The 15,221-nt window shown below is 50.6% G+C and overlaps 1 protein-coding gene across 1 annotated transcript in view; it reads left to right on the plus strand.

Moving 5' to 3' along the window:
* LOC142997746 (receptor-type tyrosine-protein phosphatase mu) overlaps window positions 1-14,511 on the plus strand; it is a 113,034-nt gene extending 98,523 nt beyond the window's left edge. The window contains 11 exon segments of the mRNA XM_076148299.1: window positions 4,667-4,764; window positions 7,240-7,356; window positions 7,760-7,914; window positions 8,102-8,237; window positions 10,049-10,198; window positions 10,631-10,804; window positions 11,058-11,189; window positions 12,812-12,937; window positions 13,656-13,819; window positions 13,993-14,128; window positions 14,458-14,511. Of these exon segments, the coding sequence (XP_076004414.1) occupies window positions 4,667-4,764; window positions 7,240-7,356; window positions 7,760-7,914; window positions 8,102-8,237; window positions 10,049-10,198; window positions 10,631-10,804; window positions 11,058-11,189; window positions 12,812-12,937; window positions 13,656-13,819; window positions 13,993-14,128; window positions 14,458-14,511 (1,442 nt within the window).
* Window positions 14,512-15,221: the final 710 nt, after the last annotated feature.

A 15,221-nucleotide genomic window follows, 5' to 3' on the forward strand; every position in this document is an offset into this window, starting at 1 on the left:
GTAAATTTGTCTTATAGTCACCACGATCGTCCCTTACTTCATTTATAAATATGCACATTGGAGATGTGCGGGCGCTGTGACGCTCTCGCCTCCTCGAGTTTAAAAGCTGGCGAGGCCCAAACGCGTTCGCTCCCATTCAAGATAATTAGCCGCGGCTTCCCCATCCAGCTTTTATAAGAAGTCATCCACTGTATCAAGAAAGGAAACGATGAGGACTTTCCTAAACCCGAGTCGGTGTGCGTATGTGTGTGTATGTGCGCGTGTGTGTGCGCGTGCCAGAGAGGGAAACATCTGTATTCTCCGGGAGAGCGCGGGGGCCCTTTCATAATTCATCATCAGCCGCAGCAGACTGACAGGAAGGAAGGCTCAGTCTGCTGACACTGAGGCAAAGAGCAGCCGCGAGATGAGAGGAGCGGCAGACACAGACCTGTCTCTCTCTCTCTCTCTCAGCCTGACAAACTGCATACTGGAGCACCTGAAAGCAGCACCTGGGCACTGGCACAGTTGCAGAAAATCTCTCTCTCCCTCTCTCCCTCTCTCCCTCTCTCTCTCTCTCTCTCTCTCTCTCTTTCTCTCTTCTTTCCTCCGGTAAAGTTTTTTAACTAGTGACACTTCCCTCTAAAGTCCGCCGGGACTCAGGGAAAGTCGTGAGACCCCCGCAAGAGTGCTGCATAAGCCAAAAAGAAGGAGAATAAAAGACTTTGTCATAAATCGGTGTGTGTGTGGGGGGGGGGCTCTCTGTGGCCCCCGCCCTCTCCCCCCTCCAGTTCTCTTACTCCATAAACTACAATGACGCTCATTAGTTTGGGATTTATTGACGAGTCCCTTTGCTCCGTCAAGGTGACAGCGGCAGGTAGAACAGCTGTCACTCCATAAACGCCTCATCACCCGAGCTCGCCTCCTCATTACGGCCGACAGGTCTGTCATCCCCGTGTGGAGGGGGGAGGGAGGGGGGAGAGGGAGGGAGGGAGGGGGGGAAAGGGAGGAAGGGAGGGGGGGAGACAGACTTAACTGTAGCTGGGTTATTAAAGCCTGTGGCTGGCCGTTCCGTTTAATGTACCTGCCTGCAGCTTCTGCCCTGGACACAAATCAGGCACGAGCTTCCTCCCTATCTGGGGAGTGCAAACAGCTCTGATCACCCTCCCTCCCCTCCCTCCCTCCCCCCATCCCTCCCTCCTGGTGATGTGGAAAATATTCATGACACAGGAAAGGGTTCGATTTCATCAAGCTGCCCCCCTGCAAACACACACACATACACACACACACACACAGGCACCAAATGCCACCAGCAGTGCAAAAGCTTTATTATTTACAGGTTAACGTCTCAAAGCCCAGAGCAGGAGAGAGAGAGAGACAGAGAGAGAGAGAGAGGGAGAGAGAGAGAGAGAGCACAAATCAATGATAAGTGAGTGCACATTATGCCAAAGTCTGCTGCATGTAATATTAATAGACGAGGCAAGAGGGGAACATAGTCTGTGTGTGTTTGTCTGTGTGTGTGTGTGTGTGTGTGTGTTGATCAGGAGTTCTTGAGGTGTGTGTGGCTCGTGGCTCGGGGATTTCTACAGCTGTCACACTCTTTGCTTCTGAGGAGGAACAGGCCTGGTCCCTGAACGCGGCGGCGGCGGCAGCAGCAGCAGCATCGTTGGCTCTCTGACAGCTGGAAGTGGAGCTTCCTCGGTGGAGCTCAGGAGCCTCTGAAGTGCCTCCTCCAAAACTTATCCAAACTCAGCGTGTGCGCTTTCGGAAAAACGCCGCTCTCATCCGCGCAGTTCCGTTTCTTTAAGTGGGCTCTCAAGCTAATTCCCCCTCCGCTAACCTGAGGACGAAGCCTTTGAGACGCCGCACGGTCTGACTGTTTGTCCTGCTTTGCTTCCACGTCTCCCTCACCTGAAGTCCATTCAACCCTCATAGATCAGAAGAAGTCCCTTGTCCCATTTGTCTCTGTAGCGCCTCCTACTGATGGATTCTGATTTGCTGAAATAAGCGTTTCAGCCTCCAAAAATACCACCATTAACCACAAGGGGGCTCACTGTCTCACTGAGGCAGATCAGGGCTGTAATGCAGCGCTCAGCGTGTCGTCGTGAGGATTCTATTTATGTCCCTCCGTGCCAGTAGGGGGCGTGAGTCATGTTAAAACTGAAGGTGGGGGTGAAACAGGCTTATAATGGATGGAGAAGAGATTTGGCGCTGGCTGTAGTTTATGGACTAATTTTAAAAATAAGACGCGGATGAAGATGCTGCTCAGCCTGCAGCCGTAAACAAAGGAGGTGGAGCGACTATAATGGAGCTCAGGGGCAGCGGCTCAGTCAGAGATGTGATATTTGGAGCAATTACTGATGGAAGAGACGGTATCAGAGGAAGACAAGACAAAAAAGAGAACGAGAGATTCAGAAAGAGGTCGAGTCGGCGCATGTTGAGCTTTACAGACAACAATCTTCCTCCCAAAAGTTCCTTGCTGCTTCACATCCTGGGGCCTAGTTTGTGCCACACTTTTGTACCTTTACACAATGTCCACACTGGAAGGGAGGGAGGCGGCTTGTTCTCTCCTGGAAGGTATTCAGGGCCGAGTCGTACCAGCAGTTAAGAGAAGAAAGAAAACGAGAGAAATTAGAGCCCGGTCCATCGCTGCGTGAGGCGTCGGCTCGTCTGTTTGGGAATGTTTTGGCTGAGGTTCCATCAGCTTCATCGCCCCTCTTCTCTCAGAGACGCGGTTTCAGATGATCCCGCCGCTTCTCCATCTGAAGCGCAGCGAGGCCTTTGCTTCCTCTTGGCTGTCACATCCCGGCGTCTCTCCCCCTCACCTATTATCCATCTCCGCTTGCATATGGAATCATAAATTGGCTGACTGTAGCTTGGCAGGAGGCTCACTTTGGATGATTTACCATATAATGCCAAGTGTTATTGTGTTACTGAAGTCCTACACACCAGCTGTCCTGCTTCTCAAGACTCCCTCTCCCAAACTTCTCGGCAGCGTTGTATCCTCCCGCGGGGACGCATGTGCGTGGGAGGCGGCGGAGTGGGCGGCTCAATCAGGTTGGGTAGTTACTGGAGAGACGGGAAGAGATTGGAATTGGAGATTGAGGTCCTGCAGTTAAAGCGGAGAGCCCCGGCACACGCGAAGCAGGAGGAAGCAGGGGAATACAGTAGAGTCGGAGGATATTGAGCCGGTTCCAGATAATTCTGGATATTCAGTTTGAGACGGGCGCCTTTTATTTTACATTACTTTTAAAAACACGATCACAGCCTGTCATATTGTTTTCTAAGGCGAGTTTGTACACATGCCCAGATTGGCAGCGGAAAACAAGAAAACAGAGACGACGTTCCGCTTCGAATCTATTTTATTTCTATTTCGAGAGGGAAAAAAAGTCGCCTGAAGTTTTTTCTCAAAAGTAAAAGTGATTTAAGTTTTGGTTTTTTATTTCCTCCAAGGCTAAACAGCCAAGTCAATTTACTTTAACCTTCAGCAACTTCAAGAGAGGAAACATTTTGCTTCTGCCAAGCGATGTAACTCTCTAACCGCCGTGTTGTTGGAGCTCAAACTGCGAGCGGCGAGATTCCAAGAATGTGGAGAGTGGGGGATTCGTCTGTGTTTAAATACAAATCATCGTGAATCAAATGGAGTCAAACTGCTCGTGGTCGCTCAGTTCAAAGGTCAAACTGAGACGCTAATCTCTCCTCAAATCACATTTCCCAACAATATTCCCAAGAAGATTTGTGTATTTTGAGGAAACAACTATTTTGATCGATGTACAATTCGTGTAAGGGCGAGGTCAAAGGTCACGCTAAGCCGCCGCAGTGACAACAAGGCGCAGAATGTAAAACACCGGGCTGCTACACTGCTGCTGCTGCTGAGCTCTGCTATGTGAATATTTGCTTGAGTTTGTGCGTCTGTCTGCATAATCCGTCCGTCTCCAGGTGATTCACACCAAAACACCAGAGATGCACAACTGCTGAGATTTGCATTCGCTAATTAATTAGTCAGAAGCAATCTCTCTCTCTCTCCCTCTCTCTCTCTCTCTCTCCACTAGGTGCTTGATTAAAACCAATGTTAATAATTTGAATTAACCAGAATAATAATTAAATTCCTATCAATCCACAATTATTGCTCGGCGAAGGTTTAAATATGTGAGCGAGCGAGCGAGCGAGAGAGAGAGGGAGCGGCTCTCTGCTCATCCGTGTGGTTGTTCACCTTTGGGTCCGCCGTGCTGAGAGGTTGGCGTGGAACAGATGAGGAGTGGCGGTAATTACTTTGAGCTTTGTGACACACGCACACACACACACACACACACAAGCGCGTATACTTTTTCCTCACACACACACGGGCGCACACACACACGCACGCCGGCACAGCTTTTCCTCTCATCTCAAATTGTTTGTGATTTATTTGAGCCTTGCCTTGTTTAAGTCCTTTGCTGTGGTGTGAAGCACTAAGCGCCGCACCGGCCTCCCACAAAAGCTCTATAAATAAATATGACTTGACATATTTTCCAGTTGCTCGATCCAAAGCTGTGAAAATGGAGGGAAATGCTCTATAAACTGCATTGTTGCCGTACGACTTTAATACCTCCGGCTCCCCTGTGTGTAAGTGGATCTGACTCCCTCTCCCCTCTCCTCTCTCCATCGCTCTCTCTCTCTCCCTCTCTCTCTCCCTCTCTCTCTCTCTCAGGCCCCATGCAGGAGACTGTCTTCGACTTCTGGAGGATGGTCTGGCAGGAGAACACGGCCGCCATCGTCATGGTGACCAACTTGGTTGAAGTTGGCAGGGTGGGCTTTAATTTCATATTACCACCTTTCATATCACCCCCCCCCGCACACACACACACACACATCCCCCAACCCCCAACCCGCCCCAGTTGACTGACAGCCAAAGCTCTGACTCTTGATTGTACCTCGCAGCAAAACGGGGCCACCTCGTTTCGTGTGTGTTTGATTATCTCCGTGCAGATGTGTGCTTGTGTGTGTGTGTGTGTGTGTGTGTGTCTGTTCTGGGCCAACTTAGTGAGGCGTGGTGCTCGTGTGCCGGCAGCTTTTTCTCTAGCTATGTGATCAGTGAGAAGTGAGAAGAAGCTGATTGATGGCCTTCATTACCGGAGAGGCATCCAGGCGACGGACTGCTGTTTCATCCGAGCGGCTCCGTAACAGGAGATTATACGCCGCCGCCGCCGTCAGCTCCTACCGGGCTCCTCCCCGGCTCCTCGCAGCAGAAACATCTCTTTGTGTTGTCCCGGTCGGACGTCGGAGCGCTGCTGTTATTGAGTGCTGAGGAAAGTTCATAACGTTGAATCTAATGGGCGAATCTGGCAACTGGAAATCACCCCCAGCCCCACTTCAGCCCTAATCTGTCCCACTTAACTCTGCACTGTAGTTCCTCCTGGTTAGACCGTAATCAAGAGAAAATGAAGGTCTCACACACGGCGTAATGCTTTGACTGCCCAGGGATTTTCCTCTTACGAATCTTTTAATGCGTTGGCACACAGAAAAGCCCCTTAAACGCGGCCGCACCTTGATTTCGCTGATGTGCATTTTTCGGGGAGGCCTTAAACGTAGCAGAGCTGATAATGATTCACGGGCTCATCTCTCGGCACCTCATTAGGCCGTTCCTCTACACTAGCTGAGCCCCCACCCCACCCCCCCCCCACACACACACACACACACCATCCTGCCCCACACCTTCTCCACACCTGCTTAGCTGCGGTTGCCGTCCTCGGCGGGCCCGGGCCCCCAAACCGTCTGTTATATGATCCTTGTCCAATGGCGGGCGGTAGGCACAGTTGGTCACAGTGACGGCGGCTCCACAGAGGGGCCCCATAAAACCACTCCGCCATATCGCAGCGGGCCATCTGCTCGGCACAGTTGCTGATGAACTCTGGGAAAATCCTGGCACACACACACGCGCGCACAGAGGCGGCCCTCGGCACACTTTGATGTATGAGAGATTGGGTTTGGGAGTGTTGTGATGTGATGAGGTGAAACTATGTGTGCTGCGCTCCCAACCGGGAGAATTCGGATGTACATTGGCACACGCACACACACACACACACACAGAGTCATTGCGTGCCCGTGCAAAGGAACATCTGTGTGTGTGCCGTCATAATTCAGCCCAAAGGCTAATTCCCCCCAAAACCAGGCGTCTGATTCCGAGGGATCTAATAAGGTAATGGCTTTTGCCTAATTCAATCTGGCTGGAAGCTGAACGGTGGATTTGTGATTGTCATCGGGGGATTAGTCACCGGAGGAGGAGGAGGAAGAGGAAGAGGGAGGGGTGCCACAGAGAGAAGGGGTCCGATGCCCCCCCCCCCCCCCCCCTCCCAGCCCCCCGTCCCCCCCCCCCCCCCCCCCCCCCCCCCCGTCCCCGTCCCCGAGTCACTCCACAAACCAAAATCTCATTTCATTCCTAATCAGCGGCGTCGACGCTGGAAAATGAAAATTAAATCTGCGGTGGCTGATGTCGCCTTCGTCTTCTCATCAAAACCTCGCCGTTCTCTGATGCACCTCCACGAGCTCAAACGCAGCTGAAAGTGCTTGTACTCCCTCAGTATCGACTCTTTAATTGAGCGAGGGGAGGGGGGGGGGGTAATTTTGCACTCTGATGATACCTAATACAAGTAATATTTCCAGTGGGGTGTTTTAGATTTCTGTAGGGAAATCTGTTTTAAACAGCTGAGGGTTTATTATTTCATGTCATTACTGGATTATCATTATATCTCCCTCATCCAATTGTGGCACCATTTTTTTTTTTATGTTTTGTCCTATTTCTTTTTACTGACAGAGAGACGTGAAGGGGGAGGAATCTTATCTCCTTGCCTGATCCCTCTCCTCTCTCCTCTCTCCTCCGTATCGTCTGCGTTTGGCTTCGTTCTCCCTTTTTGTTTTGGACTCATTTTCACATTATCGACGTGCGAACCAGAAAGCAATAATGTGCGAATGAGCCCTCCATCGATACATAAGATTCCTATTTACAGACGATCCTTAACCGCCGCCCGAATCGAATACCAAACAAATCTCATTTGGACTGGAAAGATGGTCTCAGCCACAGAAATATCAGGTGGCAAACCGGAGGTAATGTGATGTGACAATTAAGTTTCGTCGGGGAAAAAAAAATATAATTACCTGCCGACTCCAGCTGAGTGAGTTTGTGCAGTAAAAATCTCACATTTGACTGCGTTCATTTGTACCCCTGTGTGTGTGTGTGTGTGTGTGTGTGTGTGGCTATAAATGGCTTCCTTGTGTCACTCTCAGGTAAAATGCTGCAAGTACTGGCCTGACGACACCGAGATCTACAGAGACATCAAGGTGACGCTGATAGAAACCGAGCTGCTGTCTGAATACGTCATCAGGACCTTTGCTGTGGAGAAGGTATGCAGAGGATCAATCAATGAACGCCCTGCTTGTTTACATTACACTCCTGTTTTAGGTATGCGAGCGGCTACGAATCCACCCAGTGAATACGCTGAAGACGCTTAGAACGCTTAAATTCCAGTGGCTAACCTTGGGATAGTAAATCTGACATTCTCTTGCAACCATGAACGCACCGCAGATAAGTGGCACAGGAATGAGCGTTGAACTCCTTAGAGAATGAAGACTTTGCTCCACACATCCTCTAGTTTGTCTCCTTCAAGTGTGTTTGCTTTTAGAAGGAGCTCTCAACTCATCTACGCACCGTCACTCACCCTGCCGTCTCTCTCTCTCTCTCTCTCTCTCTCTCTCTCTCTCTCTCTCTCTCTCTCTCTCTCTCTCTCTCTCTCTCTCCGTCCCCCAGAGAGGCGCTCACGAGATCCGGGAGATCCGACAGTTCCACTTCACGGGCTGGCCGGACCACGGCGTGCCCTATCACGCCACGGGCCTGCTCGGGTTCATCAGGAGGGTCAAGTCCAAGACCCTGACCAACGCTGGGCCCATGGTGGTGCACTGCAGGTTGGTACTCATGAACATTGACCACTCGTACTCGTTCGTTGACCCGGCCATCCCAGATCTGGAGGCTGGAGAGTGAAAACCAACAATGTTCCCGACCCTGGAGATTGGACTGAACCACTGCTCTGATACCATCATACATTTTAAATGTGCATGGGAGATACTAATGCGGTATTTGTTTGCTCTGCAGCGCCGGGGCGGGGCGGACGGGCTGCTTCATCGTCATCGACATCATGCTGGACATGGCGGAGAGAGAGGGCGTGGTGGACATTTACAACTGCGTCAGAGAGCTGCGATCCAGACGGGTCAACATGGTCCAGACCGAGGTACAAACCCAGCCGCTACGCTCCCCGCAGCAGAGCCTCATGGGTAGAAAACGAGCGAGAGCGCCGCTTGCTCGCCAGGCTGTTGCCATCAAATGTGGATCAAGTGGAATCTGCAAATAATCTCTTCATCACACCCACCTGTCTGCTGCTCCAGACTGCTTAACCAAATGCTCGCAATTAAGGAGCTATTTCCCAAACTAAATAATTTTTAAAAATACCCGAGGTGTGTTAGTGAAGAAAGGCTCAGTCTGCCAGTCTGGAGGTTTCACTAAAGGAAGGGACGGATTCAGTGAATTGTAAGAGTGATTCCATTGAATTGTACTTTTACATTCATACAGGCGTTTACTGAAGCCTCCTCCTCGTCTGTCTGAGGCCCGGGCGCTGTAATAAAAGGGTTTAGAGGCTCGAGAGCATTTAGTCCATATTGACGGCTGAAAACACCGCCGGCTCATTCTCGGCTTTAATGCCAGCGAGGGGCCGCCGAAGGACTCTGCGCTTTCCTGAACAGCCGCCATCTGGAGGTGTCCGCACTCCCCCTGAATGCATCATTTCACCGTAATTCCCTTTAAATCACAAGCGTCATTGGTCTTAATGGGCAAATGTTTCATCGTTGACGTTTGAATTGGGATTTGAGTAGCTGGAGACGGAATGTTGTTCGACCCCGAGTCGCTCCTCCACGAGTTCAGTGACCTTCAAGACTGAGTGTGTGTGTGTGTGTGAGTGTGTGTGTGTGTGTGTGTGTGTGTGTGTGTGTGTGTGTGTGTGTGTGTGTGTGTGTGTGTGTGTGTGTGTGTGTGTGTGTGTGTGTGTGTGTGGCCCTCCCCCCTCACAGGTGTCCCTCCTCCTCGCTCGCCCCCTTGGCTGGGCACTTACTCTCCCACGTGCCATTTTTTTATATGCGGTCGGTGCAAATAAAAAAGCCTTGTTGCCGTTGTTTATCGTTTATCGCCTCCAATAAGATCCTGAAGCACCACATTGCCCGCAACCTGTTGTGTAGCCCCCCGGCCAGTCACAAGCCGGGGGTCAACAGTGCTCGTTGGGCTTTCTGACCGAGCCGGACTCAGACCAGATGGCGACACGTGTTTCTTCTTCTGTCCTTCTGTAAATCCATGACCCCGCCCCCTGCCCCCCCTCCCCACCCGTGTGCACGGTACTGTACGTGGATTTTGGTGCAAAGTGACAAGGGAGCGTCAGCTGCAAATGTCACTTCAGAACAGATTTGCGTCACGCCCGGAGCCGTGTCACCGTGCCGACGGGATGACTGAGTGATGTGAAGAGGAGGGTATCTGTCACCGTCTTCCCCCCCCTGCCTCGCTCTTCCTGACATTAAGGACAGCAGGGGTCATACATGTTTTTAAATCAAACATATCAACCGCGTTCACGCCTTCAACCTGACAATAATGACGATGATGATCATTGAAATCTCAGCCTTCATCGGGCTCAGGAGGGTTACAACAGGGTCATTATGGGATGTTGGGTTGTAAAAGATGATCCTCCAGATTGTACTATGTTATGGTTCTTAAATGTCAGGCCAGCTTTTATTTTTTTGGTAAGGAAACTAAATCTGCTATTTAAGTGGAATAAGATGCTAAAATGTGTCACGTAACCTTTGAACACAGGAAATGACAAATATTAGTCATGAGAAATGCCTGATGGGGAGAATAAACATGGAAAAGGTCACAGACTTGGGTTTAAGGAAGCGAATCACCAGTTTATTCCTGGTGATGATGATAATGATGATGATGATGGTGGCTCTCTATTAGGCGTGTCCGCTGTGTCACCAGTCTTGATGACGGTGCTGTATTTGGCAGGAGCAGTATGTCTTTATCCACGATGCCATTTTGGAGGCGTGTCTCTGCGGGGATACCACCATCCCGGCCAACCAGCTGCGCTCCGTCTACTACGACATGAACCGCCTGGACCCGCAGACCAACTCCAGCCCCATTAAGGAGGAATTCAGGGTGAGAGCGCCGTTTCCTTCGCCATGGCAACCTATCTGGGGTTTTTGAACATAATAAGGCAAACAGAATAGTGTGTGTGTGTGTGTGTGTGCAGCCCCTGATAATAAAGCATGAAGCGTTATGTCAGTGCAGTCAACATGTCGTCCCTGATCAAGGGTGCAGTCCCCCTCTGAGCCAATCAGTCGCAAATATGTCAACTTGCCTTAACCCAATTGTTTCACCCTCCCCGGACCAATCAGTGTTATTGTGGAAATGCTAATTGTGCGATGCATTGCTCCCCTAAGTTTCATCACAGTCCCATCAGGGGAGCCTGAGATATAGCTAATGTAATTGATTAAAGAATCGCATCCTTAATTACAATATTGAGGCTCAATTAGCGCGCCGGCGCCCCCGTCACCACGCCTGCTCTCTCTCTCCCCCCCCCCCCGCCAGACGCTGAACATGGTGACGCCCACGCTGCGGGTGGAGGACTGCAGCATCGCCCTGCTGCCCCGCAACCACGAGAAGAACCGCTGCATGGACGTGCTGCCGCCCGACCGCTGCCTGCCCTTCCTCATCACCATCGACGGCGAGAGCTCCAACTACATCAACGCTGCCCTCATGGATGTAAGAGTCGAGCGCGAGACGGTAACAGTTCAGCATGTGACCTTTCAGCCACAGACTTACTCTTAAGTAACCGCGAGCTCATCCGTGGAGCCAGAAACCACATTACAGAAGCATGTAATACAATATAATATGATCTCCACTGCTCCATTACAAGACACTAAGAGAAACGGGATGGAGGTCATGTTAAAAATGTATAGTGTGTCATAAACACCAGTCTCTCTGTCTGTCTCTCTCTTTCATCTTCTCCCTCCAGAGTTACAAACAGCCGTCTGCGTTCATCGTGACCCAGCACCCGTTGCCGAACACGGTGAAGGACTTCTGGAGATTGGTGCTGGACTACCACTGCACCTCCATAGTCATGCTCAACGACGTGGACCCGGCCCAGGTAAACCCGACCTGATACGCAAACACACACAAAGTAATCCTCCGCCATCCGGCATTCGGCAATCAGATCAGAAATCCGTCTCACAAAAGCTCCCGAGTGGGGAGGAGATCCAGGAGGAGATTGTCTTTTTGTTCCCTTGTAACCCCTCGTCCTCGCTCGGGGACGCAGCTGTATTGGAAGACACGTATGTATCCAATATAGGGAGCAGGGGTTTGAAATGAGCTGGAGTGTAAAGTGGAAGTGGAGGACTTGCCATGAAAGAGCAGGTAGATGGAGAGACAGGCCTGCGCAGGAGGCAGGAGACTCTCCACATTTCTCCGCCCGAGGCTCTGTCATAACACCCCAGGATCAAAGCCTGAAGCCGGGCTGCTCTCCCCATCCAAACCCCCTCTCCCCCAGGTGGCTGCCTGACGAGCCGGGTAGATGGATGGGCCTTTCATTCAATATTCTCACTGTAGCCAGTCAGACAGCCAAAGAGAGGCAAGAGCAGGTGGGGAGGAAGGGAGGAAGGGAGGAAGGGAAGGAGGCGCGGGGCAGGGAGGAGGCGAGGGAGGTGGAGGCTTCGCTATCTCCTCCTCCATCAGCATCTTTGTGTTTGCATCTGTTGAATTTGTCAACTTTTGACAGGATCTCAAAGGAAGCTTAAAAAGTGTTTTCGCCGCTGTGCACACAGTGTATACATGTGATCCCCGCGTGTGTGTGTATGAGAAAGGAAACGAGCGAGAGTGCTGCGGGCGTGTGTTTGTGTTTGTGTATGTTTGTGTGTCGGCCCGTATCACCGTGTGCCGTTTTCCATATTTGCATTCGTCTCAGGTATTCTGTTTTCTCTTGTTTGTTCAGGAGTGTGTGTCTGTGCATGTCTGTCCTCTGTCTGTCTTGTGTGTGTGTTTGTGTGTGTGTGTGTGTCTGATTTAGCGCTTTGCTCGGCAGGTGCACGTTTCTAAGCTGGATTTTCCCTCCCGAGGAGCGGAAGTCGGGGAGGTTTTCACACACTCTTCCTCGCTCTCCCAGGGGCTGATTTCTGCCTCTCGCCCTCTCAGAGCTGCTTCCTCTGCAGTCAATAACTCTGTCAATATCAACAAAAACTCCCTGATGCTTCCGATTATATCTCCTTTCAAAGACGGACGCACAGATTCCCCCTAAGCCCGGACAATAAAGGTAGAAACGTCTTAAGGGAAAGGAGGAATTTGCTTTTTTCTTCTAAGGAGATAACAAGTAGTAAAAGTTTTGGAGAAAGTTTTCTTTGATCTGTCGAACAAAAGGGGAGAGAATAAGGTTCTTTAACTTGAACATCTTTACTGAAGGAGCAATTTACAAAATAAAGAGAAGCCATCACATGTCTGTGTGTTTTCATGAAGGCTTTTATTGTGAAGGGCTTCCACCATCAGCAGGATTCAAAACTAATGAATCATCTTCTTTCTTTTCTTTGTCTGTCTTTCCTGCTTGTGTATGTGTGTATGTGTGCTGCTGAATGTGTGTGTGTGTGTGTGTGTGTGTGTGTGTGTGTGTGTGTGTGTGTGTGTGTGTGTGTGTGTGTGTGTGTGTGTGTGTGTGTGTGTGTGTGTGTGTGTGTGTGTGTGTGTGTGTGTGTGTGTGTGTGTGTCCATGCCTGTTTGTCTTAGTTGTGTCCACAGTACTGGCCAGAGAACGGTGTTCACCGCCACGGACCCATCCAGGTGGAGTTTGTCTCCGCCGACTTGGAGGAGGACATCATCAGCAGAATATTCCGGATTTACAACGCAGCACGGGTATTGACACACACACACACACACACGCACACACAGGAAGTCTTTTCTTCTGTGGTGCACATTTTGATTTTGTAACTTTTGTAACTTGTTTGCGTTCCCTCTCGAGCTCACAACACATAATTTATTTTGCGCCTCACACGTCCCACACACACACACACACACACACACACACCCATCACGCCGGCCCGTCCATTCAAACGGTGCAGATGCGAGATCGGTCTGTTCTGTTCTGTTATTTCCCCCCAAGGTGTGATGGGACAGAGTCACATGTCGCGTCCACTGTCTGTCATTTTGGCAACTTGAGTCCAAGTGAATCCGACTAGCTTCTCCTTTATTCAACAACCTTTCACTAAACCATGAATCTGCCTGAACTATGAGCCTCCTGACTTCCTGCACAGGACAGCAGAAGCACCCAGACGTGTCACCTGCACACACTCCACCCTCGGTTGTGGATAATGACGCCCTGTATGAACTCATGATCATAACAGGGCTGCAGCAGACGGAGGCCTCACACATGATCGCCAACAAGTGTTATCGATCCCTCAGTCTGTGTGTGTGATGGCTTTAGAGCATCTGCGTGTTCGATTGCCTCGCTATCAGTCCGTCCATCAGCGCGCTCCTCTCTCCAGTAACCCCGCCGCCGCCATCACCCTCTCGCCCCGCCCCTTTTCTCTGTGTGAACCCGGGCGTTGACCGCATGATGTCGTTTGCCTTCCAGCCCCAGGACGGCTACCGCATGGTGCAGCAGTTCCAGTTCCTGGGCTGGCCCATGTACAGGGACACGCCCATGTCCAAACGCTCCTTCCTCAAGCTGATCCGACAGGTGGACAAGTGGCAGGAAGAGTACGACGGCGGCGAGGGACGCACCGTGGTCCACTGTTTGTAAGTCGCCCCAACATCCAGACTCTGACGCAGGCATTAAAGATGAAACAGCTCCACCTACTGAGTGAAAAGCTTTACTGCAACACAAATGTCATCAAACTTAACAATTCCACCTCAAACTACATTTAATTTTGCCCGCTTTGATTGTGTTGCTGCTGCCGTGGCGACCGCAGGAACGGAGGTGGCCGCAGCGGGACGTTCTGTGCCATCAGCATCGTGTGCGAGATGCTCCAACACCAGCGCTCGGTGGACGTGTTCCACGCCGTCAAAACACTGAGGAACAATAAGCCCAACATGGTGGACCTGCTGGTGAGATGATACACACCTTAACCTCACACACACGACAACAACACACTGCACACTAGAGAGTTCCTGTGCATAGAACATTGTTGGATTCAGCTTCAGGTTGTGGTTTCCAATCCTTTTCTGGTCTTCGGCAGGTTGAATCAGCGCAGACATGTTCAGTTTTGATGATTTCATTTGTGGCCTTTTGTCGTATTCGGCGTCAAGCATCACACTTAAGACTGGAAATGTGATTGAATATCTGCCTGTTAGATTGAAAAAGTCCTTTGGTTTTGGTTTCCCTTCCTGCCTCCTACATCTCCTCTGTGTTTTCTGTTCTTCTCCTCCTCTCCCAGGACCAGTACAAGTTCTGCTATGAAGTGGCACTGGAGTACTTGAACTCTGGGTAATTGGTGGCCACAGTCTGTGCCCGCCAGAGACTTACCATTAAAAAAAAAAAAGACTGCAGTTCACATGTGTGCATTGTGCTGTGTGTGTGTGTGTGTGTGATTGTGTGTGTGCGTGCGTCCGGGCAGGAGCAAGGTAGACACACACACACACCGAGCGTACGTGCGGCTCCCCTGACCGGCTGATGAGATGGGAGAGGGAGCAGAGTTGTACAGCGTTCTGGTTTTTGCAGTTTCTGTCAGTGCCAGCGGAGGAACCCAGCAGGAGCACAATGATGTATTTTTCCCAGCTGCAGTGAGTCGCCTCCTCTCTCTCTCTCTCCCTCTCTCCCTCCCTCTCCCTCTCCCTCCCCCCCCTCTCTCTCCCTGCTGCCCGTCGTCCATTGGTCGTTGCCTTGATCCACATTGGACAAACGTGCGTGAAATGCTCAAATTTTCTGTGGAATGCGATACACTGTACAAACTGTAATGTCTTTATTTTGTTATTATACAATGATTATTATTATAATTATGTTTTTTTTCTCTCCGCTCAGCGTTGAATAACGTCCTGATTAAGGCTCCTTTAAATGCAGGAGCTCAGAGCCTAAATGTGACTAAATGTCCTGTAAATTTCTGGATTCTGGATTCTTATTGCTTCATACTGTACGTTGGCGACAGCTGGCACCGCCCACATTTGCTGATTTTCTTTCCTGTACAGGGATCCAAAGCTTTAT

Source organism: Genypterus blacodes, unplaced genomic scaffold, assembly GCF_046128005.1.
Source record: "Genypterus blacodes isolate CSIRO-AG114 ecotype Tasmania unplaced genomic scaffold, CSIRO-AGI_Gbla_v1 ptg000005l_1, whole genome shotgun sequence".
In the NCBI taxonomy this organism is placed as follows: domain Eukaryota; kingdom Metazoa; phylum Chordata; class Actinopteri; order Ophidiiformes; family Ophidiidae; genus Genypterus; species Genypterus blacodes.